The sequence below is a fragment of the Notolepis coatsorum genome (assembly GCF_963971535.1).
Source record: "Notolepis coatsorum genome assembly, chromosome: 2".
Lineage (NCBI taxonomy): Eukaryota > Metazoa > Chordata > Actinopteri > Aulopiformes > Paralepididae > Notolepis > Notolepis coatsorum.
In genome coordinates this window covers 222,053,684-222,080,174 of record NC_140166.1, presented here as the reverse complement: position 1 = coordinate 222,080,174, position 26,491 = coordinate 222,053,684, and the positions used below count along the sequence as shown (strand labels likewise).

The 26,491-nt window shown below is 46.2% G+C and overlaps 2 protein-coding genes across 6 annotated transcripts in view; one reads left to right on the top strand and one right to left on the bottom strand.

Moving 5' to 3' along the window:
* Positions 1–331: 331 nt before the first annotated feature.
* Positions 332–8,991, top strand: ap4s1 (adaptor related protein complex 4 subunit sigma 1). 2 transcript variants are annotated; one of them, XM_084309015.1, is made up of 6 exons: positions 332–461; positions 1,560–1,719; positions 4,433–4,519; positions 6,279–6,347; positions 7,449–7,460; positions 8,234–8,991. In XM_084309015.1, the coding sequence occupies exons 2-6, from the start codon at positions 1,582–1,584 to the stop codon at positions 8,360–8,362; spliced, it is 435 nt and encodes a 144-aa protein (XP_084165141.1). In that variant the 5' UTR covers positions 332–461; positions 1,560–1,581; the 3' UTR covers positions 8,363–8,991. The 2 variants fall into 2 exon arrangements, with proteins under 2 accessions (XP_084165141.1, XP_084165140.1); XM_084309014.1 differs by having other exon boundaries at positions 7,449–7,477; positions 8,146–8,991.
* A 148-nt stretch (positions 8,992–9,139) lies between these two features.
* Positions 9,140–26,491, bottom strand: part of hectd1 (HECT domain containing 1) — a 106,772-nt gene continuing 89,420 nt past the window's right edge. For all 4 annotated transcript variants that reach the window (XM_084309011.1, XM_084309010.1, XM_084309013.1 and 1 more), the window contains exons 35-43: positions 26,240–26,441; positions 24,895–25,032; positions 22,681–23,165; positions 21,913–22,071; positions 21,700–21,778; positions 18,940–19,033; positions 18,402–18,552; positions 11,078–11,222; positions 9,140–10,555 (exon numbers count right to left, since the gene is read on the bottom strand). In XM_084309011.1, coding sequence (XP_084165137.1) covers positions 10,418–10,555; positions 11,078–11,222; positions 18,402–18,552; positions 18,940–19,033; positions 21,700–21,778; positions 21,913–22,071; positions 22,681–23,165; positions 24,895–25,032; positions 26,240–26,441 — 1,591 coding nt within the window. In that variant the 3' untranslated portion in view covers positions 9,140–10,417. The remainder of the gene's footprint in view (positions 10,556–11,077; positions 11,223–18,401; positions 18,553–18,939; positions 19,034–21,699; positions 21,779–21,912; positions 22,072–22,680; positions 23,166–24,894; positions 25,033–26,239; positions 26,442–26,491) is intronic.

Genomic DNA, 26,491 nt, shown 5'->3' with positions numbered 1-26,491 from the left:
CAAAAAATACAAAAATACAGTAGATGGCATTCTCGAAGACACTCTGACGTCACGAGACCGCCGCCATCTTGGTATTGGGGAAACAAACGGATTTCTACGATCAAATGTATGCGTGGAGCTCCGTTTTTATTACACATTTGATCACATTCTTGTTCATTTCGTAACCTTTTCATATAATTTGTTTTGCAAATATTGAGGCCAACATGTCATTTCACTATTTCGAAAGGCTTTCTGGTGATTCTAAAAGTGCATGTTTCCCCCCCCAAGCCATAGACAGAAAGTTAAACAGACAGGAAGTTGACTTCGAGAATTCCTGCGCATGCGCGTCGAGGGTCGCGTTTTGTGTAGAGCAGGAAGAGCAATAGACTGTAGATGTTAGACAACAAATTAGACCGTAAATTGTATTTCTATTTACAACAATGCGTCTCGGATAGTTAGCGCACCACGTGTTGCTGGCCTGGGTAAGTAGGCTTCTCTTGTTGTCCATGTGTACTGATATACATACTGATATGATGAATTGAAAATGGGGGACCCTGATGTAAACAAGACGAAAGTCTTTCTCTGGTCAGCATCGCATTAACAATTGTGTGTATATTGAGCCGTACTGTATTGTATTAATTTGTACCCATTCTGCAATCTGTTTCTCAATCAATTCAATCAATACTTTAATATCTAGCTGTCAGAGCGAAACAAACTAGCGGAGAGTATTGTAAACAGACCCACCTGGCTTCTGTAATATTATTTAAAAAAAGGCATGGATGGATAAAGAGAGAAACAGATGTCATATCATATCCTTTACCTACTCTTACTTGTTACTGCTGGCCAGTGTGACTTACTGTGTGACTTATCAATGTACATATTGATACTACAACTCTGTACACATACGTCTGAGCACACTCACTCAGTAGTACTCATTTATCCAGTCTGATGTAAACAAGACGAAAGTCTTTCTCTGGTCTGCATCCCCTTAACAATTGTGTGTATTGAGCCGTACTGTATTGTACCCATTCTGCAATCTGTTAATAAAATGTTCAATCAATCAATCAAACACATTGTATATTACTAGATCGCACTTTACCGAACATTACATTTGCACTCTGGTTGGATGCCAAACCTATTTTCGTTGTACTGTAACTGTACTGACAAACAATACATTTGAATCAATCTATACTATACTCTATTATAGGCTGATAAGAACAGATCATGTAGGTTAAACATCACAGATAGCTATGGTAATATATATATTTAGTGGTTAATAATTTGTTCCTTTTTACTAAGGTGGGTGGTCAACACACAGTAGCATGGAGGTTAGAGAAGCAGGCTTGTAACGGAAAAGGTCGACAGTTCGAAATCCACTGACCAGCTTGGAAAAATCTGGTGTGCCCCCCCCTTGCCCTTGAGCAAGGCAGGTTGCTGAACTGAACCTCCAACTGCTACAGTGTTTCTGCTCAGGGACCAACAGTAGAGGACTGGTTGATTAACTCCCAGGTGTAGACAGACAGACAGACTGACCCTGTGATGTTCTGGTCTCTCCTCTCTCTCTCTCTCCTGTTTGATAGCTGTGTCTCTCGGCCCCTCACCATGATCAAGTTCCTGTTGATGGTGAATAAGCAGGGCCAGACGAGGCTGTCTAAGTACTACCAGCCTGTGGAGCTCAGCAAGAGAGCTGCTCTGGAGGCCGAGGTGGTCAAGGGATGTCTGTCACGCAAGAAGGATGAGGTCAGTGTATATAACAAGAAGGATGAGGTCAGTGTATATAACAAGGATGAGGTCGGTCTGTATATAACAAGAAGGATGAGGTCAGTGTATATAACAAGAAGGATGAGGTCGGTCTGTATATAACAAGAAGGATGAGGTCTGTCTGTATATAACAAGAAGGATGAGGTCAGTGTATATAACAAGAAGGATGAGGTCAGTGTATATAACAAGAAGGATGAGGTCAGTGTATATAACAAGAAGGATGAGGTCAGTGTATATAACAAGAAGGATGAGGTCAGTGTATATAACAAGAAGGATGAGGTCTGTCTGTATATAACAAGAAGGATGAGGTCAGTGTATATAACAAGAAGGATGAGGTCAGTGTATATAACAAGAAGGATGAGGTCAGTGTATATAACAAGAAGGATGAGGTCGGTCTGTATATAACAAGAAGGATGAGGTCAGTGTATATAACAAGAAGGATGAGGTCAGTGTATATAACAAGAAGGATGAGGTCGGTCTGTATATAACAAGAAGGATGAGGTCTGTCTGTATATAACAAGAAGGATGAAGTCTGTCTGTATATAACAAGAAGGATGAGGTCAGTCTGTATATAACAAGAAGGATGAGGTCTGTCTGTATATAACAAGAAGGATGAGGTCAGTGTATATAACAAGAAGGATGAGGTCAGTGTATATAACAAGAAGGATGAGGTCAGTGTATATAACAAGAAGGATGAGGTCAGTGTATATAACAAGAAGGATGAGGTCAGTCTGTATATAACAAGAAGGATGAAGTCTGTCTGTATATAACAAGAAGGATGAGGTCAGTCTGTATATAACAAGAAGGATGAGGTCTGTCTGTATATAACAAGAAGGATGAGGTCTGTCTGTATATAACAAGAAGGATGAGGTCTGTCTGTATATAACAAGAAGGATGAGGTCAGTCTGTATAAAACAAGAAGGATGAGGTCAGTCTGTATAAAACAAGAAGGATGAGGTCAGTCTGTATAAAACAAGAAGGATGAGGTCAGTCTGTATAAAACAAGAAGGATGAGGTCTGTCTGTATAAAACAAGAAGGATGAGGTCAGTCTGTATAAAACAAGAAGGATGAGGTCAGTCTGTATAAAACAAGAAGGATGAGGTCAGTCTGTATATAACAAGAAGGATGAGGTCAGTCTGTATATAACAAGAAGGATGAGGTCAGTGTATATAACAAGAAGGATGAGGTCTGTCTGTATATAACAAGAAGGATGAGGTCTGTCTGTATATAACAAGAAGGATGAAGTCGGTCTGTATATAACAAGAAGGATGAAGTCTGTCTGTATATAACAAGAAGGATGAGGTCAGTGTATATAACAAGAAGGATGAAGTCTATCTGTATATAACAAGAAGGATGAGGTCGGTCTGTATATAACAAGAAGGATGAGGTCGGTCTGTATATAACAAGAAGGATGAGGTCTGTCTGTATATAACAAGAAGGATGAAGTCGGTCTGTATATAACAAGAAGGATGAAGTCTGTCTGTATATAACAAGAAGGATGAGGTCAGTGTATATAACAAGAAGGATGAGGTCTGTCTGTATATAACAAGAAGGATGAGGTCGGTCTGTATATAACAAGAAGGATGAGGTCGGTCTGTATATAACAAGAAGGATGAGGTCAGTGTATATAACAAGAAGGATGAGGTTGGTCTGTATATAACAAGAAGGATGAGGTATATAATAAAAACTCCATTCCCCTGTCAGAACTCTGGGAGTTGGGCATTTAGGGGGCGACAGTGGCTCGGGAGGTAGAGCAGTCGTCTGGCAATCCGGAGGTTCCCGGTTCGATTCCCGCTCCTCCCGGGCAGCGTGTCGATGTGTCCTTGAGCAAGACACTTAACCCCTAATTGCTCCCGATGAGCAGGTTGGCACCTTGCACGGTCGCCTCCGCCGTCGATGTGTGAATGTGTGAGTGAACGGGTAGAATGTGAGGAACAAATTGTAAAGCGCTCTGGATAAAAGTGCTATATAAAAAAGGAGCCATTTACCATATAAAAAAGGAGTAGACCTTATTTGTAAATGTAACTTATAGAGGGAGACAGTCAATAGATAGACTTTGTTTTTGTTTGTGTTTTCAGTGGCTAGGACCTGGACCGGGTCCAAAGAAAGTAATACACACTGCTGCCTATCTATAAATTATGTCTAATACTGTGTTTAATATATGTAATATATATATATTTCTCAAAAAAATCTCCTTCTAAAAAATGTCAAATGAAAAGATAAATTGTTACTTAATCATGTATAAAATGTATAAATCATGCAAGTCTTGGGACCGCCCCTGATCACCAGGTGGGGCTGATATTATTTAATTTCCTGTATAGAAAGATGTAATTTTGTGTTGTATTTATACTTGGAAAAAGACCGGAAGGGTCGGTCGAAACGTTGTATCCACTGCTATTATTTTGTCAATGAAAACACCTTGGAGCATCAAGTGAGTTGCGAGCTCCGCTTTGTTTGACGTATTACTGTTTCTACAGTTTGGCTCAGCACCAAGGAACGGGGGATGTGCGTTATTTATTTTTTCTGACCATATAAAAAAGCAGCCATTAGAGGCCGTTTTTCAACTATCTTCTCCAGAGGACGGCCCTGGAGGGGCTGAGCCCCCCCCCCCCCTAAAGAGACACAAACATGTCTGCATGTGTCCTTCCTCTGTCTGTCTCTGACAGAGTGCCTTGTTGTCTCCTGTCTTAGTGTTCCTTTGTGGAGTACAGGGACTTCAAGCTGGTGTACCGGCAGTATGCAGCTCTCTACATCGTGGTGGGGATCACAGACTCTGAGGTGGGTTCATGGAGTCACCTCATCATGTTCATGTTGTCCCGTTTCACCTTTCTGTTGCTATGGAAACACATCTCTTTGAGGGGGAGGGGGGGGGGGGGTTGGTTAGTCAAAACGAATGGAGATTTTTATCTGTTACAGCAGTATAGTAGTTTATTGGTGAATTATCAATAGATTTTTATAATAATTTGAACTGAAATTAAGAAACATGGTCAATACCTCATGTGACCTCACCTTTATATTAATTAAGTAGCACAATTCACTTTAAATTCAATCAATGTATAATGCAAATATAAGCAAGTCATTCATTATGATAGAGAATTCATTCTCAGCTATTTTTTTTTGTGTTTGATATGACAGCCTTCTAATGCCAACGTTTTATAAGATTTCACTTCCTCATTTTATTGAATTAATTGAACAACTGCTGTTATTCAGAGAGAATAGCAAACAAGTTCCATAATTACTATTTGTAAGTTCATGTGTTTATCAGACTTTATGATAATAACTCTCTGCATTTCTGTTGAGTAAGACAACAAACTGCTGATGCATTGAGGCTGAAGTTCAAGTTACATAATGTGTTACGCCACACGTATATTACCTCCTGATCTGCCTCTGTTAGAATGAAGGATGATAGATAGATTGATTGATTGAAGTTTATTTCAAATGTGCAACATAACAAACAAACATCAAGTACATATATAGCCTTAAACCGTTCAAATAAGAAATGTATAAAAAAAAAATAACAAACAAAAAAGTCAAACTAAATTTCTTTTTTTTGTCATTTACATATTTGAAAAGGAGTGGGAAGAAGCATACACTTATTTAAACCCACCCCTATTTACTCATCAGAACATACTAAATTGTATTGACTAATTCATACATTACTAGACTTATATTGAAAAAATCTACTTAGTTAACAATACATTTTTTAATACCTTATTATTTGCCAAAACTGTGTTACCCTGTATAGTTCCTCTAGCCATTTTTTATACATATATACAACTATACCTACATATGCACATATATACATTTATATATATATATACATACATACATACATACACATACTTATATGCCAGTTATAGAGCAGCAGACTGGTAGAATGAAGGATGATGGAGCATCTGACCTAATTAAAAAATATACTTAAATACTTATATATATGCAGGGCGCCCAAGTGGCGAACCATGTAACGCGTCGCGGCACGGCCGACCCGGGTTCGATTCCCGGACCCGGCGTCATTTGCAGAATGTCTTCCCCCCCACTCTGTCTCCTGCTCTTCCTCTCTCTCTCTCTACTGGACTGCCCAGTAGCAAAAAACGATAAACGCTAAAAAATAAATCTTAAAAAAAGAACTTTGGGATGTTCAGCTCATAACAATCTTATTTCTCATTCATAATATATTATGATGCATGTCATAAGATAAAATGCTGCACGTACTCTTCTGATTATAATGTATTCATGATTCCTCTTCTGATTATAATGTATTCATGATTCCTCTTCTGATTCAAGTCAAGTCAAGAGTTTTATTTGTCACGGCATACAAGTATACAATGAAATGCGGGGGGTCTTGCCCACAACGATGTGCAATACAGTAGTACAACATATAATAGGATTATAATGTATTCATGATTCCTCTTCTGATTATAATGTATTCATGATTCCTCTTCTGATTATAATGTATTCATGATTCCTCTTTTGATTACAATGTATTTATATGATTCCTCGCGTTGCACCGTGTCAAGAGATGCTCTGTGTCTCACAGAACGAGCTGTCCGTCTACGAGCTGCTCCATAACTTCGTGGAGGTGTTGGATAAGTACTTCAGCCGCGTGGTGAGTGAGTCCAGAGTCGACGTCTTCACTACCAGGCGTCGCTCTCTCTCTTCTGTCCGCTCAGCACATTCCTTCACCGTTTAGACATCAGCCGATTGACCTGGTGTTTTACTGCCGTCAGCTGGATGAGATCACAAACAGAGACACAAGCATCAAGTACAGTCGGGCCGCCTGCTCAGCGAGGAAGGGATCTGGGAGAGGTAGTGTGATCCTCCCACGCGTTACGCTCCCCCGGTGAGAGTCCTCGCTGTCGGGTGAAAAGAAGCGTCTGGCTGACTCCACGTGTATCGGAGGAGACATGTGGTAGTCTTCAACTCTCCCTAGGCCGGCAAGTGGGGGGAAAATGCGCGCAATGACCAGGAAGGGAATTGGCATAACGACTAAAACTGGGATGGGAGAAAAATACAGAAAAAAAGGGGGAGAAAAAGTAGATAATTTACGGATGAACTACACACCTGTAGACTTTCTATGGATGAACTACACACCTGTAGACTTTCTATGGATGAACTACACACCTGTAGACTTTCTATGGATGAACTACACACCTGTAGACTTTCTATGGATGAACTACACACCTGTAGACTTTCTATGGATGAACTACACACCTGTAGACTTTCTATGGATGAACTACACACCTGTAGACTTTCTATGGATGAACTACACACCTGTAGACTTTCTATGGATGAACTACACACCTGTAGACTTTCTATGGATGAACTACACACCTGTAGACTTTCTATGGATGAACTACACACCTGTAGACTTTCTATGGATGAAATACACACCTGTAGACTTTCTATGGATGAACTACACACCTGTAGACTTTCTATGGATGAACTACACACCTGTAGACTAACCACAGACCTGTAGACTTTCTATGGATGAACTACACACCTGTAGACTAACCAGACCTGTAGACTTTCTATGGATGAACTACACACCTGTAGACTAACCACAGACCTGTAGACTTTCTATGGATGAACTACACACCTGTAGACTAACTACATATTAATTACATACCTATATACACACTCAGATTAACTACAGACTAATTACGGACCTGTACACTAACTACAGACTTGTTTTCTCTCTTCCCAACAGAGTGAACTGGATGTATCCTTACTGGTTTGGTATTGAGCCACTTTGACCTTTACATTTACAGGAACTGAAGGTGTTATGGGCATTAGAACGGCAGGGCTATTATTAAGAGGGAGGGGGGGATGGGTCAGGTAGGAGATGGGGAGCAGAAGAGAGGAGAGGAGATGAAAGAAGGAGATTCGAGGGACAGGGAGGAGGAGAGAGGGGCTTGTGGTGAGAATCTGAGAAACTAGAGCTAGAGAGGGAGAGATGTTGAGATGTGTGCTGGACCATTGCTTTGTCATAATACAGTAGGCAAACAATACAATAATGCAAACTGAAGTGGGGGCTGATAGCTCAGTGTGTTCACTGTCAGTGTAAAGAAGAGGGGTTCAGTCGTAGGCTTGTTGTTAAACCACATCCCATTCTATCTGCGGAAGCATCTCACCAACAATATCAAACTCACACAGTCGCTCTTTCACACGTTAGCCACTCTGCCCCTAGTGGCGGCTCACATGCATGACACTTTGTGAAAGACCAGTTCAATCCAAGATTGTGTGGGGAAATGGGAAGTAGGGAGGCAACATGTAAACAACAACATTCATTTTGGACCCGCAAATTAAAAAAAATCATTAATCAATCGTTTTTTGGGGGGAAAGGTAATAAAAAGCTCTGGATGTATTTTCTATTTAAAAGAAAAAAAATCTCTATCCTGTGACAGTCTTTCCCAGCCTGTCACGGGGATTGGAACCCGGGGACCCTCCTCCAATCCGATTGGTCCTCCTTCCTTGACTCCGCTGCGCTCCCAGATCATGTTTAACCTGGACAAGGTCCACATCATCCTGGACGAGATCATCCAGAACGGCCACGTGGTCGAGACCAACACCAGCCGCATCCTGGCGCCGCTGCTCGCCCTGGACAAGATGGCGGACGGCTGAACCCTCCGAGCGTCGTGCTAGTTCTGTGGTTGTCATGGTTACTATGAAATGAGCATCACGCTATCCCTGCGGTTACCATGGTCACCGACTGATTGACTGAAGGTATTAAAAGGCGTATTGTTTCCTCTCAGATCTTCTCTATAAGGACTCTGCCCTCAGATTAAACCATGTTTTTTTTATTTGGTTCCCGTATGAATCAACCCCAATATAAGCACAGGAGCCGATTGTCCATTCAAATGAAACCAAACCCTGATCTTTAACCAGCTGTGTTCCTGGTAAACTTCACTGGTCAGAACTGCCTTCAGAAGTAGCTTGTGTTTCTACAGTGGAGTAATCAAACATGCCTGCATTCATTTAGATAATTATTTCTCAGTCATTTCTTAATTTACATAATGACATGCTCCTTGTGGTAGAGGGAGGCTGGGGAGGTCTATGATGATGTTATGTGATTTTATTATCTCTAAATTGTATTTTGTGTTGCTTAATTGTATTATGTATTTTATATTGTGTATTTCTCGTACGTCTACCTGCTCAGGGACTGCAGATGGCAATGAGCCGATGGCTAAATCTGGTGCATCTCCTCTCATTGAGATGAATGTATATATTGTACATGGTCCCTGACAAACTAAACAATAAACTAAATTAAATTAACGCAGTGCGATACATTTTATGTTACTGCAATTATGAATTTATCAATATTTCTGTATGGTTGAAAGAAGACAAAATAGACAGTGTTTGATACAATTGGATGAATCGCCACCAAGACAACACAGTTCATACTTTGCAAACATTTTAATGATTATTTTTTTTGGAGCATACACATTTGAAAATATCTGTTTACTTCAAACTGCAACTTGAGTTAAATAAATGTTTATAATATACAAAGAAAATACAAGGGAGAGCATAGCTTCTTTTTTTCTGTCGTTTGTTTCCTCTTTAAACACAGAACCAGTGTTTTGTTTTTTTTATTTCGTCTCTAGCTTCATTGTAAAATAACACCAATGCACTCTGCAACGTTTTGATCCTTATAGCAGGGCGCTGGACAATCAGAAAACATTCTCACACACGGTAACTGAAAGCAAAAAAAGAAAAGAGAAACGGGGAGAAGAGAATAATAATAATAATAATAATAAGCATGTGCATGATTGTATGCTGTAAGATTAGGTCAAAAAGAGAAATAATAAATCCTAATATTCAAACAATGCAGGCACTACTACAACTTAAAACCACTCGAGAACGGCAGAGCCCCCCCCCCCCCCCAATCTCTCTCTCTCACAGTCTAGAACAGGTAGCTCTACTGAAGCAGAGGCCGCCCTCCCCCCCTCTCACACACTCTCTCTCACGCACACGCTCACACACACCCCGGAGAGAGAGAGAGAGAGGGGGGGGTGGAGTCTGGAGGAAAACAAGACAATGAGTGAAACTCCAGAGAACTTTTACACGGATGCTGACGACGACACGACGAAGATGACACTATTGCTGCTGCTGCTGATGATGATGATGATGATGATGGAGAGACAGAGAGAGTAAACATAGTCAGTGTGACAGGAGAGGGATGGAGAGTGAGAGAAGGAGGACCCTGACCCCCAGCCCTGACCTCCAGCCCCGTCAAGCCCTTAAAAGAGAGTGTCCTGGGGAGGGAAAGCTTGACCCCCGCCCACCCCCCTCCCCCTCGCCTGTGTTCCTGGGATGGAGGGATGAACAGAGAGAGGGAGGGCTGGAGAGAGAGAGCGCTAGGGATGTAGTAAGCAGGTGAGAGGGAGCTTCCTTTTTCTGCTCCCTCTCACCTGCTTTGTGGAGGTCATGTGGATTCACTGATGAAGGATGGAGAGGGAGGGGGGGCAGACAGGAGAGCAGAGGGGGGGGGGGGGGGGTCTCATCCGAGAGCACAGCTTTTTATTTATTTTTTATTTTCCTTTAACTTTCTGCAACAAAAACGGGACGAGGTGCTGCTAGTTCCCACCGACCGGGAGGCAGCGCGGCGGCGGATGGTTGGTCGGTCGGTCTGTCAGTCAGGACCGGGAGACAGACAGGCGGAGCATGCTGCTCGGGCGTTCAGTTGAGGTGGAAGCCCTTCTCCATGGTGGCCGCTAGGAGGCGCTCTCTCATGATGTCTTCAGAGGAATATTCTGGAAGCTTCAGGTAGTGAACGCAGGTGTTGACTGACGGGTAGCTGGAGTCTGTAGCGTCCACCTGGGGGGGGGGGGGATAGAGGGGGGAGGGAGAGAGAGGGAGGGAGAGGAAGGAGGGGGGAGAGGCAGGAAGGAGGGAGAGGGGAGAGGAAGGAGGGGGGAGAGGGAGAGAGGAGAGGAAGGAGGAGAGAGGGAGGGAGAGACAGAGGAAGGAGGGAGGGAGGGAGGGAGAGAGGAAGGAGGGGAGAGAGAGGGAGGGAGAGAGGAGAGAAAAGCGGCGGTTTAGCTATTGGACAGGACCGTACACAACAGCCAACCTGAGCTGCAATGCTAAGCTAGTTTTAGCTAGCAATCTTTCATTTAAATTCTTTTTTTTACTACAGCTTCAAAATTCAAAATCCTCCGCTTTATCAGAGAGAGAAATCAATATTAGAACACCTTGTTCAAGGTAAAGAGCCTGTGTGAACCACAGATGAAGCTAGTTTATTAATAACACGTTCGTTCATTTTCTCACGCCAAGGGGTCTCCCTTATTTGGGTAGAAAACACGTGAGGGGTCTAATGTAGCGGGCCGTTCAGCCTACCTTTCTGACAATGGTCAGTCTGGGGTGCAGGTTGGCCAGGCCACCAGGGGGCAGAGTGGAGCAGCCGGTGGTGAACTGGAGGAAGGCTTTCCTCTCATCTGAAGACATTCCACACAGGACCCTGACGAAGCGCAGGAAGCCAGGACTACAGGAGAGGGGAGGGGAGGGGGGGGCGTTAAGATATCACTGTCAAAACTAGGTACAGGAGAGAGGGGGGCAAGACATTAACATATCACTGTCAAAACTAGGTACAGGAGAGAGGGGGGGCAAGACATTAACATATCACTGTCAAAACTAGGTACAGGAGAGAGGGGGGGGGACGAGACATTAACATATCACTGTCAAAACTAGATACAGGAGAGAGGGGGGGGGGACGAGACATTAACATATCACTGTCAAAACTAGGTACAGGAGAGAGGGGGGGGGGGGGGGACGAGACATTAACATATCACTGTCAAAACTAGGTACAGGAGAGAGAGGGGGGGGGACGAGACATTAACATATCACTGTCAAAACTAGATACAGGAGAGAGGGGGGGGGGGACGAGACATTAACATATCACTGTCAAAACTAGGTACAGGAGAGAGGGGGGGGACGAGACATTAACATATCACTGTCAAAACTAGATACAGGAGAGAGGGGGGGGGGGGGACGAGACATTAACATATCACTGTCAAAACTAGGTACAGGAGAGAGAGGGGGGGGGACGAGACATTAACATATCACTGTCAAAACTAGATACAGGAGAGGGGGGGGGGGGCGAGACATTAACATATCACTGTCAAAACTAGATACAGGAGAGAGGGGGGGGGGGACGAGACATTAACATATCACTGTCAAAACTAGGTACAGGAGAGGGGGGGGGGGGACGAGACATTAACATATCACTGTCAAAACTAGGTACAGGAGAGAGGGGGGGGGGACGAGACATTAACATATCACTGTCAAAACTAGGTACAGGAGAGGGGGGGGGGGGACGAGACATTAACATATCACTGTCAAAACTAGGTACAGGAGAGAGGGGGGGGGACGAGACATTAACATATCACTGTCAAAACTAGATACAGGAGAGAGGGGGGGGGACGAGACATTAACATATCACTGTCAAAACTAGGTACAGGAGAGAGGGGGGGGGGACGAGACATTAACATATCACTGTCAAAACTAGGTACAGGAGAGGGGGGGGGGGGGACGAGACATTAACATATCACTGTCAAAACTAGGTACAGGAGAGAGGGGGGGGGGGGGACGAGACATTAACATATCACTGTCAAAACTAGGTACAGGAGAGAGGGGGGGGGGGACGAGACATTAACATATCACTGTCAAAACTAGGTACAGGAGAGAGGGGGGGGGGGGGGGAGACATTAACATATCACTGTCAAAACTAGATACAGGAGAGAGGGGGGGGGGGGACGAGACATTAACATATCACTGTCAAAACTAGGTACAGGAGAGAGGGGGGGGGGACGAGACATTAACATATCACTGTCAAAACTAGGTACAGGAGAGGGGGGGGGGGGGACGAGACATTAACATATCACTGTCAAAACTAGGTACAGGAGAGGGGGGGGGGGGGGACGAGACATTAACATATCACTGTCAAAACTAGGTACAGGAGAGGGGGGGGGGGGGACGAGACATTAACATATCACTGTCAAAACTAGGTACAGGAGAGAGGGGGGGGGACGAGACATTAACATATCACTGTCAAAACTAGATACAGGAGAGAGGGGGGGGGACGAGACATTAACATATCACTGTCAAAACTAGATACAGGAGAGAGGGGGGGACGGGACGAGACATTAACATATCACTGTCAAAACTAGGTACAGGAGAGAGGGGGGGGGGACGAGACATTAACATATCACTGTCAAAACTAGGTACAGGAGAGAGGGGGGGGGGGACGAGACATTAACATATCACTGTCAAAACTAGGTACAGGAGAGGGGGGGGGGGACGAGACATTAACATATCACTGTCAAAACTAGATACAGGAGAGAGGGGGGGGGACGAGACATTAACATATCACTGTCAAAACTAGGTACAGGAGAGGGGGGGGGGGACGAGACATTAACATATCACTGTCAAAACTAGGTACAGGAGAGAGGGGGGGGGGACGAGACATTAACATATCACTGTCAAAACTAGATACAGGAGAGAGAGGGGGGGGGGACGAGACATTAACATATCACTGTCAAAACTAGATACAGGAGAGAGGGGGGGGGACGAGACATTAACATATCACTGTCAAAACTAGATACAGGAGAGAGGGGGGGACGGGACGAGACATTAACATATCACTGTCAAAACTAGGTACAGGAGAGAGGGGGGGGGGACGAGACATTAACATATCACTGTCAAAACTAGGTACAGGAGAGAGGGGGGGGGGGACGAGACATTAACATATCACTGTCAAAACTAGGTACAGGAGAGGGGGGGGGGGACGAGACATTAACATATCACTGTCAAAACTAGATACAGGAGAGAGGGGGGGGGGGGACGAGACATTAACATATCACTGTCAAAACTAGATACAGGAGAGAGGGGGGGGGGACGAGACATTAACATATCACTGTCAAAACTAGATACAGGAGAGAGGGGGGGGGGACGAGACATTAACATATCACTGTCAAAACTAGGTACAGGAGAGGGGGGGGACGAGACATTAACATATCACTGTCAAAACTAGATACAGGAGAGAGGGGGGGGGGGGGGACGAGACATTAACATATCACTGTCAAAACTAGATACAGGAGAGAGGGGGGGGGGACGAGACATTAACATATCACTGTCAAAACTAGGTACAGGAGAGAGGGGGGGGGGACGAGACATTAACATATCACTGTCAAAACTAGATACAGGAGAGAGGGGGGGGGGGACGAGACATTAACATATCACTGTCAAAACTAGATACAGGAGAGAGGGGGGGGGGACGAGACATTAACATATCACTGTCAAAACTAGGTACAGGAGAGAGGGGGGGGGGACGAGACATTAACATATCACTGTCAAAACTAGGTACAGGAGAGAGGGGGGGGGGACGAGACATTAACATATCACTGTCAAAACTAGGTACAGGAGAGAGGGGGGGGGGACGAGACATTAACATATCACTGTCAAAACTAGATACAGGAGAGAGGGGGGGGGACGAGACATTAACATATCACTGTCAAAACTAGGTACAGGAGAGAGAGGGGGGACGACGAGACATTAACATATCACTGTCAAAACTAGGTACAGGAGAGAGGGGGGGGGGGACGAGACATTAACATATCACTGTCAAAACTAGGTACAGGAGAGAGGGGGGGGGGGACGAGACATTAACATATCACTGTCAAAACTAGATACAGGAGAGAGGGGGGGACGGACGAGACATTAACATATCACTGTCAAAACTAGATACAGGAGAGAGGGGGGGGGGACGAGACATTAACATATCACTGTCAAAACTAGGTACAGGAGAGAGAGGGGGGGGACGAGACATTAACATATCACTGTCAAAACTAGGTACAGGAGAGAGGGGGGGGGGGACGAGACATTAACATATCACTGTCAAAACTAGATACAGGAGAGGGGGGGGGGGGGACGAGACATTAACATATCACTGTCAAAACTAGGTACAGGAGAGAGGGGGGGGGACGAGACATTAACATATCACTGTCAAAACTAGATACAGGAGAGAGGGGGGGGGGCAAGACATTAACATATCACTGTCAAAACTAGGTACAGGAGAGAGGGGGGGGGGACGAGACATTAACATATCACTGTCAAAACTAGATACAGGAGAGGGGGGGGGGGGGACGAGACATTAACATATCACTGTCAAAACTAGGTACAGGAGAGAGAGGGGGGGGGGACGAGACATTAACATATCACTGTCAAAACTAGGTACAGGAGAGAGAGGGGGGGGACGAGACATTAACATATCACTGTCAAAACTAGGTACAGGAGAGAGGGGGGGGGGACGAGACATTAACATATCACTGTCAAAACTAGGTACAGGAGAGAGGGGGGGGGGGACGAGACATTAACATATCACTGTCAAAACTAGGTACAGGAGAGAGGGGGGGGGGACGAGACATTAACATATCACTGTCAAAACTAGGTACAGGAGAGAGGGGGGGGGGGGACGAGACATTAACATATCACTGTCAAAACTAGGTACAGGAGAGAGGGGGGGGGGGGACGAGACATTAACATATCACTGTCAAAACTAGGTACAGGAGAGAGGGGGGGGGGGGACGAGACATTAACATATCACTGTCAAAACTAGGTACAGGAGAGAGGGGGGGGGGACGAGACATTAACATATCACTGTCAAAACTAGGTACAGGAGAGAGGGGGGGGGGGACGAGACATTAACATATCACTGTCAAAACTAGGTACAGGAGAGAGGGGGGGGGACGAGACATTAACATATCACTGTCAAAACTAGGTACAGGAGAGGGGGGGGGGGGGGACGAGACATTAACATATCACTGTCAAAACTAGGTACAGAGAGAGAGGGGGGGGGGGGACGAGACATTAACATATCACTGTCAAAACTAGGTACAGGAGAGAGAGGGGGGGGGACGAGACATTAACATATCACTGTCAAAACTAGGTACAGGAGAGGGGGGGGGGGGGGGGCGAGACATTAACATATCACTGTCAAAACTAGGTACAGGAGAGAGGGGGGGGGGGGGGGGCGAGACATTAACATATCACTGTCAAAACTAGGTACAGGAGAGAGGGGGGGGGGCGAGACATTAACATATCACTGTCAAAACTAGGTACAGGAGAGAGAGGGGGGGGGACGAGACATTAACATATCACTGTCAAAACTAGGTACAGGAGAGAGAGGGGGGGGACGAGACATTAACATATCACTGTCAAAACTAGGTACAGGAGAGGGGGGGGGGGGGGGGGGGCGAGACATTAACATATCACTGTCAAAACTAGGTACAGGAGAGAGGGGGGGGGGGGGGGGCGAGACATTAACATATCACTGTCAAAACTAGGTACAGGAGAGAGGGGGGGGGGCGAGACATTAACATATCACTGTCAAAACTAGATACAGGAGAGAGGGGGGGGGACGAGACATTAACATATCACTGTCAAAACTAGGTACAGGAGAGAGGGGGGGGGGGGCGAGACATTAACATATCACTGTCAAAACTAGATACAGGAGAGAGGGGGGGGGGACGAGACATTAACATATCACTGTCAAAACTAGGTACAGGAGAGAGGGGGGGGGGGGGGACGAGACATTAACATATCACTGTCAAAACTAGATACAGGAGAGAGGGGGGGGGGGACGAGACATTAACATATCACTGTCAAAACTAGGTACAGGAGAGAGGGGGGGGGGGGGGAGACATTAACATATCACTGTCAAAACTAGGTACAGGAGAGAGGGGGGGGGGGGACGAGACATTAACATATCACTGTCAAAACTAGGTACAGGAGAGGGGGGGGGCGAGACATTAACATATCACTGTCAAAACTAGGTACAGGAGAGAGGGGGGGGGGACGAGACATTAACATATCACTGTCAAAACTAGATACAGGAGAGGGGGGGGGGACGAGACATTAACATATCACTGTCAAAACTAGGTACAGGAGAGAGGGGGGGGGACGAGACATTAACATATCACTGTCAAAACTAGGTACAGGAGAGAGGGGGGGGGGGGACGAGACATTAACATATCACTGTCAAAACTAGGTACAGGAGAGAGGGGGGGGGGGGACGAGACATTAACATATCACTGTCAAAACTAGATACAGGAGAGAGGGGGGGGGGGGGACGAGACATTAACATATCACTGTCAAAACTAGATACAGGAGAGAGGGGGGGGGGCGTTAACATATCACTGTCAAAACTAGGTACAGGAGAGAGGGGGGGGGGGACGAGACATTAACATATCACTGTCAAAACTAGATACAGGAGAGAGGGGGGGGGACGAGACATTAACATATCACTGTCAAAACTAGGTACAGGAGAGAGGGGGGGGGACGAGACATTAACATATCACTGTCAAAACTAGGTACAGGAGAGAGGGGGGGGGGGACGAGACATTAACATATCACTGTCAAAACTAGATACAGGAGAGAGGGGGGGGGGGGGACGAGACATTAACATATCACTGTCAAAACTAGGTACAGGAGAGAGGGGGGGGGACGAGACATTAACATATCACTGTCAAAACTAGGTACAGGAGAGAGGGGGGGGGACGAGACATTAACATATCACTGTCAAAACTAGATACAGGAGAGGGGGGGGGGGGACGTTAACATATCACTGTCAAAACTAGGTACAGGAGAGGGGGGGGGGGGGGACGAGACATTAACATATCACTGTCAAAACTAGATACAGGAGAGAGGGGGGGGGACGAGACATTAACATATCACTGTCAAAACTAGGTACAGGAGAGAGGGGGGGGGGGGACGAGACATTAACATATCACTGTCAAAACTAGATACAGGAGAGAGAGGGGGGACGAGACATTAACATATCACTGTCAAAACTAGATACAGGAGAGAGGGGGGGGGGGACGAGACATTAACATATCACTGTCAAAACTAGGTACAGGAGAGAGGGGGGGGGGGGGAGACATTAACATATCACTGTCAAAACTAGGTACAGGAGAGGGGGGGGGGGGGACGAGACATTAACATATCACTGTCAAAACTAGATACAGGAGAGAGGGGGGGGGGGGACGAGACATTAACATATCACTGTCAAAACTAGATACAGGAGAGAGGGGGGGGACGAGACATTAACATATCACTGTCAAAACTAGGTACAGGAGAGGGGGGGGGGGGGGAGACATTAACATATCACTGTCAAAACTAGGTACAGGAGAGGGGGGGGGGGGGACGAGACATTAACATATCACTGTCAAAACTAGATACAGGAGAGGGGGGGGGGGGGGGACGAGACATTAACATATCACTGTCAAAACTAGGTACAGGAGAGAGGGGGGGGGGGGGACGAGACGTTAACATATCACTGTCAAAACTAGGTACAGGAGAGAGGGGGGGGGGGGGGACGAGACATTAACATATCACTGTCAAAACTAGGTACAGGAGAGAGGGGGGGGGGGGGACGAGACATTAACATATCACTGTCAAAACTGGTCTGTCCATCTGTTCTACGTCTGTCCGTCTGTTCTACCTGTCTGTCCGTCTGTTCTACCTGTCTGTCCATCTGTTCTACCTGTCTGCCTGTCCTCCTACCTGCCTGTCTGTCCGTCTGTCCTCCTCCTACCTGTTTGTCCGTCTGTTCTACCTGTCTGTCCATCTGTCCTCCTACCTGTCTGTCCATCTGTCCTCCTCCTACCTGTCTCGTGTGTATCCCAGCTTGGGTTCTGTGTAGTTGGTGATGTCATCAGCAGTCCAGGAAGGTGATTGGTTGCCACAGAGGATCATCTGGACCTCCTTGTGACTGAAGGAGCTCAACTTCTCCATGGGGAATACTCTGTTAAAGCCCTCTGGGTAGGGGAGGGAGAGGGAGAGGGAGAGAGAGGAAACAGAAGATGAGTTACTGCATCTGATATTAATATGTATTTGTGAGTTGTGTGTGTGAATGTGTGTGTGTACGTGTGAATGTGTGTGTACGTACGTGTGAATGTGTATTTGTGAGTATGTGTGTGTGTGTGTGTACGTACGTGTGAATGTGTGTGTGTACGTACGTGTGAATGTGTGTGTGTGTGTATTTGTGAGTGTCTGTGTGTGTCTGTGTGTGTGTGTACGTACGTACGTACGTGTGAATGTGTGTGTGGTGTATTTGTGAGTATGTGTGTGTGTGTACGTATGTGTGAATGTGTGTGTGGTGTATTTGTGAGTGTGTGTGTGTGTGTGTGGGTGTGTGTGCCTACCTCTGAAAGCCTCCATCTGTTTCTGGATACCAGTGTGCATACAGAAGTCAAACATCAGCTCCACGTACTCCTCTGCATTCTCCATGGTTACCATCTACACACACACACACACACACAGTTTTATTTGCCACATGGAAACAATACAATCATAGAGTTTTTCATACAAAATCATAAATACCATACCATGGGCAAAAGGAGCAGGAAGAAGAATAAATCTTAGTTACCGGCCCCTTATTCCTAAACTAAACAGCATACAACGACATCGGCGTACAACCTAATTTACACAAAATAATAATTTATACCATATACAAAAAAACAAACAAACCACAGTTTAAACAAGAAAAAATTAAATGATAATAATAATAAAGAATAAAAGAAAGAAAAGAAAATATCTCACTATTCAGATCACATTTGACTTTCATACTGACAATTTTTTTAATTTTTATAATTATTTTTGAATTGACAAACACTATTACATCCCTTAAGCTCGTTATGGAGAGAATTCCACAACTTTACACCAATAACTGAAGGACACATCTGTTTAAGTGTGGTACGTGCAAACTGATGTTTAAAACTTAATTTCCTTAGGCTTGAAAGTTGGAGGCGTCGAGACATGCATCAGCTTGTATGCTGACGATGTAATATTATACCTTACACAATTCAGAGATATCGATTCCCCCTCTTTTAGAATTAATTACCTCTTTCGGTGAGCTATCCGGATACACAATTAACTGGACAAAGAGTGACTTTATGCCTCTTTCTGACACCTTCACTCCCGGTTTCCTGGAAAATCTCCCATTCAAATTGGCAAAAGATCGCCTCACCTATCTTGGTCTGACCATACCCAAAGATCCTAAATTAATATTTAAATTGAACTTTGCCGACTATGTTTCAAGGCTAAAACAATGCATTGAAAATTGGAAAGTGCTACCCCTCTCCATGATAGCCTGCATAAACTCTGTCAAGATGGTTTCTCTCCCCAGATTCCTATACCTTTGTCAAAATCTTCCCATCTTTCTCACAGTCTTTTTTCAAAGAACTGGACTCTGTAATTCTGTCTTACATCTGGAATTATAACACACAATCTCAAAAATGCACTTGCAAAAACCTAAATCTGAGGGAGGGCTGGCCTTGCCAGTATTTAGGCACTACTACTGGGCTGCCAATGTAAGGGCTCTGATGTACTGGCAGCAGGGGACAACAGGTGAATTGACTCCTGGGGCCCCCTTGTGGCTGAGAATGGAGGCCAATTCCCTTATTAACTCATCCTTGCCAGCTATGCTATTTGTCAAACCAGGGGTACCCGGGATCTTAAGAAGCTTGAAACTAAGTTTTGTCGTGGAAAACTCTGTCAGAGTTTTAAATCAAATCAGGGGTGCTTTGAGCCTACCAGATGTTTCTATCCATGCACCAATCTGTTTTAATCACACTTTTTCGGCTCCATGGACAGACCTTGCCTGGAGTGGGAAGGGGCTAGCTTCCATTAAGGACTTATACATAGACGGTCACTTTGCATCCTTCGATCTACTAAAGAGGAAGTTTGAGTTGCCCGGCACCAACTGGCTCAGATTTTTACAAGTCAGAAATTATGTTAGATCCAAAGTTCAGGCTTTCGAAGAGCTCCCAATTGAACATTCTTTCTTTGATATATTGCTGAGCCCTCCCCACTCCAAGCACCTCATCTCTAGGTTTGTGTGTCTGTTTGACAACTGTAATATGGCCTCTACTGAGAAGATTAAAGAACAATGGCAGGAGGAACTCGGTATTGATCTATCTGATATTGTATGGGATAGGAGTCTGTCTATAGTACAACTTGGCTCAGTCAATAGTAGACACCAGCTGATCCAATTTAAAGTTGTGCATCATCTCCACTACTCCAAGCATAGATTGCACAAGATCTACCCCTCTGTTTCACCTCTGTGCGACAGGTGCCAGGTATCAGAGGGTACACTTTCTCATGCCTTCTGGTTTTGCCCTTCACTAACAGGATTCTGGGCCAAAATATTTGACTGGTACTCTAAGGCCTACAAGATAACTCTACAGCCGGGGGCAGAGCTCGCCATCTTCGGCTGCTCTGAGTCCTCTCTGAGCTTTCCTACAGCTGTGCAACAATCTTTGACATTGGGGACAACGGTTGCTAAAAAACAAATACTGATGGAGTGGAAGTCCTCCTCAGCACCTTCTTTCCAACTGTGGATGGCGGACATGACCTCTGTCATACGGATGGAGAGACTAAGGTTCCTGAGAACCGATTCACTTAAAAGGTTTTCAAAAATCTGGGACCCGTTCTTAGCCTATCTCGATGAGGCTAGAGGCGGCAGCTGATTCGCCCGTCTGATCTCACAGTCCCCCTATGAGGGACCCCAAACACAATATTTCTCAGTCATGTATGGCTGGTAACCGTGTTGTAATAGCAAATGTAAAGAAATTGTTATTATTATTATTTTTTCTTTAATGCATTTTTTTTTATTACTTTCACTGTCCGAGTGTGTTTGTATGTCATGTTGGTATACTGTTGGTCATGTTTGTACAATGTTCTGAAAAATGTAAAATAAAATATATAAAAAAAAAAACTAAATTTCCTCCTACTAAACTCACTTTCTAAATGAAAAAGATTTTGTAGTTTTTCTGGCAGTGTGCACACACACAGGTTATACTGACTTACTGCATATCCAATATACAAATGCACGTCCCTTTTCCATACTGTACTGTATTGTGTTGTAAAAGTGTTGAATATTGTCTCGTCCTCTCGTCTCTTACCTCGTCATCCCCGTTGGGTTTGAGGTCGACAGCAGAGAAGCCGTGAACTTTAGACGAGGGACAGAACTGGAAGTTCAACCTGTGAGACGGGAGGAGGTTCAGGTTAGTTCACTGCAAAACTACTAACTGTGAGGCCAATGGAGACACATGTGGACAATGAGTCAATTAACAATAATAGAATATTGTATGTGTATATTTCATATTTAAACATACCCCAGGTCCTCCACACAGAGAGGAGGTCCAGAGCCCATGGGGTTCCTCAGCATCAGGTCCTGCAGTCTGGTGTTCTTCTCGTCTTCCGACAGACTCTTGTTTCCCAGAATCAGCCTCCTCTTCACCGCTAGCTCCTTGACCTCCTTCAGGAAACGAGCTCTGGAGGGAGAGAGAGCAGGGGGAGGGAGAGAGAGAGGGAGGGAGAGAGAGGGAGGGAGAGTGGAAGAGTAGGAGAGAGAGCAGGAGGAGGGAGAGAGAGGAGGGAGAGAGAGGAGGGAGAGAGAGGAGAAAGCAGGAGGAGGGAGAGAGAGCAGGAGGGAGAGAGGGGGGGGAGGGAGAGAGAGGGGGGAGGGAGAGAGCAGGAGGGAGAGAGAGCAAGAGGAGGGAGAGAGCAGGAGGGAGAGAGAGCAGGAGGAGAGAGGGGGGAGGGAGAGAGCGAGCAGGAGGAGGAGAGAGCAGGAGGAGGGAGAGAGAGCAAGAGGAGAGAGAGAGAGGGGGAGGGATAGAGAGAGGGGGAGGGAGAGAGAGAAATAGATCAGTTTTTCAGGATGTCTGGTGCAAGAAAACGAGTGTTCTAGTCGGTGCTTCACAGGTCCGGGTCTCTGAATGTGGAACTGAATTATGAGTTCGTCGTCTCGTCCCTCATCACCGTTGAAGCTCCGAGGCCCAGGAATGGCAATCGGGACACGGTCACAACGGACAGCCAATCACAACCCAAGTATTCACCCACTCAGGACACGATGTAATAATAAGTGATTAACCAGTTACCTGTGAGGGTTGACCAGCTCAAAGTCCTCCCAGGTGAGGAGGCCGTGGTACCAGGCGGGGGGTTTGGGTTTGGGCGGGTCGAGGATGAACTCCCACTTGGAGTCCTCGTCCAGGCTGCCCAGGGAGTAGGTGTCCTGGCTCTCCTCCGTCGAGGCCTCCGACTGGATCTCCGACAGGAAGAGGAACGGGTGCTGCTGCCTGCCGTCGGGGTCCTGACCCAGGGGCACGGAACGCGACTGGTAGAGCAGCTTGCTCATGTTGGACTTGATGTCGCCCATGCAGAGTAACTTGAAGAAGGGGCGGGAGATGGGGAGGTCGACCAATCGGTTGTCTTGGATGCACTTGGCCAGGAACACGCCCAGGAAGAGGAAGAGTTTGGTCAGGCGCTCCAGCTCGTCGCTGTCCTGGGGGAACGGGGCGGGGAACAGACCGCAGGAGCGCTGCACGTAGAACCCTGGGGGCTTCAGACCGCCACCCAGATCCACCTGCAGGAAGACATGGACATCAATATACATTAACCAGCAACACGTAGAACCTGGAGTTCAGACCGCCACCCAGATCCACCTGCAGGAAGACATGGACATCAATATACATTAACCAGCAACACGTAGAACCCTGGAGGCTTCAGACCGCCACCCAGATCCACCTGCAGGAAGACATGGACATCAATATACATTAACCAGCAACACGTAGAACCCTGGAGGCTTCAGACCGCCACCCAGATCCACCTGGAGGAAGACATGGACATCAATATACATTAACCAGCAACACGTAGAACCCTGGAGGCTTCAGACCGCCACCCAGATCCACCTGCAGGAACAGGTAGATAAACTGGTAGATAAATGTTAGATGTGTCATTTGGTGGATGTTTTTAAGGAGGAACGGGTAGATAAATGTTAAATGTACCATGACTGCATACATTTGTTTTAGTATGGGAGATCCCAGTGGGAATTTAACCCCTAGCCCCAAGAGTATTTTTTTAATTTATTTTATTCTCTTTTTCCTCCCTTTTTTCCATTTTTCTCCCCTCCCAATGTTAGTCGTTATGCCAATTCCCAATCCCCTTCCTGGTCGTTGCGCACTCTACCCCCTACCGTCGGTCTGGGAGAGTGGAGGCTATCACATGCTTCCTCCGACACATGTGTAGCCAGCCCACCGCTTCTTTTCACCTGGCAGCGCGGACTCTCACTGGGAGAGTGTAACGTGTGGGAGGATCACACTACGTCCTCTAGATCCTTCCCTCGCTGTGCAGGCGCCCCGACCGAACTGTAGGAGTCGCTGTTTACAACGACCAGGACCCACCCTCGCCGGCTTCCCACCCGTCATTGTGTCAGTATGGACGGTCGGCCAAGCCAGAGGCACCACAGCTGGATTCGATTCCACTGTCTCTGTGGTGGTAGACAGACGCTTAGTCCGCTGCGCTACCCGGCCGCCCAGCCCCAGGAGTCTTAGTGCCTCGCTCCAAGCATGCTCCATCGAATGACCCTCTTCTTCAGGGTTCCGGCAGGTTTCATCAACATCATGACTCTATGACCATAAACCCAGAGATCAGTAGTGTGTGTTCCTGTACATGTGAGTGAGTCTGTGTGTTATGTGCAAGTGAGTGAGTTCATGAGCTCAGCGTATGTGAGCTCAGTGTGCGTGTGAATGACATTTTATTTCCGTGTCATGTCCGACGACCCATCCCTTACGGGATTATAAGACACCAAAAACAACAATTGAACATAATCACTTCCCAAGGTTTCTAAGCTACACCATCAGAGGCCAAAATACATCACATATATGTTGTTTTTGTGCGTTCATGCCAAGCTTTCTCAAAATATTTTGCAAATACCCTGTGATCAAAAATCCATTTGAATCTATTTGCATAAACCACATTAACCTTCTGTAGTGTGGTTGTGAAAGGGTTAACCCTTTGGTAGTGTGGTAGTGAAAGGGTTAACTCAAGGTTTTTACACCCGTCAAATAACTTTTGACATGTTATGTGTGTGTGTGTGTCTGTCTGTGTCTGTGTGTCTCTATGTGTGTGTGTATCTATGTGTGTGTGTGTGTGTGTGTCTATGTGTGTGTGTGTGTGTGTGTGTGTGTGTCTCTATGTGTGTGTGTGTGTGTGTGTGTGTGTGTCTATGTGTGTGTCTGTGTGTGTGTGTGTGTCTCTATGTGTGTGTGTGTGTGTGTGTGTGTGTGTCTATGTGTGTGTGTGTGTGTGTGTACCTGTCGTGACTCGTCGTCAGGGAAGTCGTCGTCACAGAGCCAGATCCCCAGGGAGGTCCTCTGGAACTCGGCCGCCACCAGAGCGTAGAACTCCAGGGTGGGTCCCAGCCCCGTGCCCTCCTCCCCCTGGAACTCCACCTGGAGACACGGAGACACGGAAAACAAGGTCACCCTCAACTTCTAGTCCCAGGAACCACATGTCATGCTGCTCTAGTGGTCCACAACAGCGCCCTCTAGTGTTCCTCCAGTGGCGTCTGCGTTTCCACGCGGGGTGAAGACTCGTGACACGTCTCTAGTCTTCCAGTGTCTGGTTAGAAGACGTCTCACACTGAACAGGATGTTCAACAGAACTCGCAGGAGTCCAGACTTGTGTTTCCAAACAGGTTATAATAAGACTTGATCTTCTCTGTTGCCCGAGTTGCCTAGTGATTCTTAGTATGCAAAAAAAACTAATCTCTTTTGTGCATAGATCACTAGATTGATCAGCTTATATGTTTTGCATATCTATATATTTGTTTTGTAAGGTTTTAAATTAGTACACTCATTTGAGTAGTGGAAAAGGGGTAGGATTAAATAAGTGTTTTGTTTTTTTATCCACTTTTTCTCCTTATTTTCAATTTTTCTCCCATCCCAATTTCGCTGTTTCCAATTCTCCCCTCCCCTGTCTTGAACGTTGCTCGCATATGCCCCCCACAGGTCGGTCGTAGGGAGGATAGAAGCCTTGCATCACGTGTCCCCTCCGGTACACGAGGAGGCAGCCTGTCACATCTTTTCACCTGCCAGCGCGGACTCTCATTGGCGAGGTGTAACGTGTGGGAGGCTCACACTAACCCCGATACTTCCTGTCTCTGCTGTGCAGGCGTCCTCCAACCGACCTGTAGGAGTCGCTGTCCACAACGTCCAGATTACCACCCATCGACTTCCACCCGTATGACGGCCGGAGGCAACGCAGACAACGCAGACAGCCGGATTTGAACATTTCAAAATTATTGAAAAAAATTAATAAAAAACATCAGTCTAACAGGCTGGTCAGTCTAACAAAAAAAAAATGTGATGTTACCCATAAATGATCGCTGTAAACTTAGCATAGAGAATATCATCGTTACAAAATCCTTGCCATTTTGAAACCAATGTTTCTTTCTTTTTTTTTTGCAGCTCTACAGCTCTGTCGGTTGATTGGTCCACAACATCGCCCTCTAGTGGCCACAAGTGCCGTGTGTGTTTCTGTGTGCGCGTGTGTGTGTGTGTGTGTGTGTGTGTGTGTGTGTGTGCGTGCGTGCGTGCGTGCGTGCGTGCGTGCGTGCGTGCGTGCGTGCGTGCGTGTACGGTGGTCCCTCCCTCTCACCTCCAGCACGGACTTCCTGTCGGCGTGCAGCTGCATCACGCTCTCGGCCCACTCCATCATGGCGTCCCCGCGGGGCACCTTGACGCGCTCGTGCTTCAGCCGGCCCACCCGGAACTCCCCCGGGTCGTCCCGCCGCGCCGTGGTGGAGGGTCTGGAGCGCTCCATGGTGGCCTCCCGCCGGTTCTGCAGCCACACGATGGCTCTGCGGGGGGGGGGGGAGACAGGCCTGGTCAGTCTCACAACAACAGGCTG

Bases quoted from the DNA above. Each gene is read 5' to 3' on its own strand.
- ap4s1 (XM_084309014.1), top strand. From the start codon at position 1,582: ATGATCAAGTTCCTGTTGATGGTGAATAAGCAGGGCCAGACGAGGCTG. The intron at 6,348-7,448 runs GTGAGTGAGTCC...TCTTCCCAACAG, and splicing joins ATAAGTACTTCAGCCGCGTG to AGTGAACTGGATGTATCCTT. The intron at 7,478-8,145 runs GTATTGAGCCAC...ATCCTGTGACAG, and splicing joins GATGTATCCTTACTGGTTTG to TCTTTCCCAGCCTGTCACGG.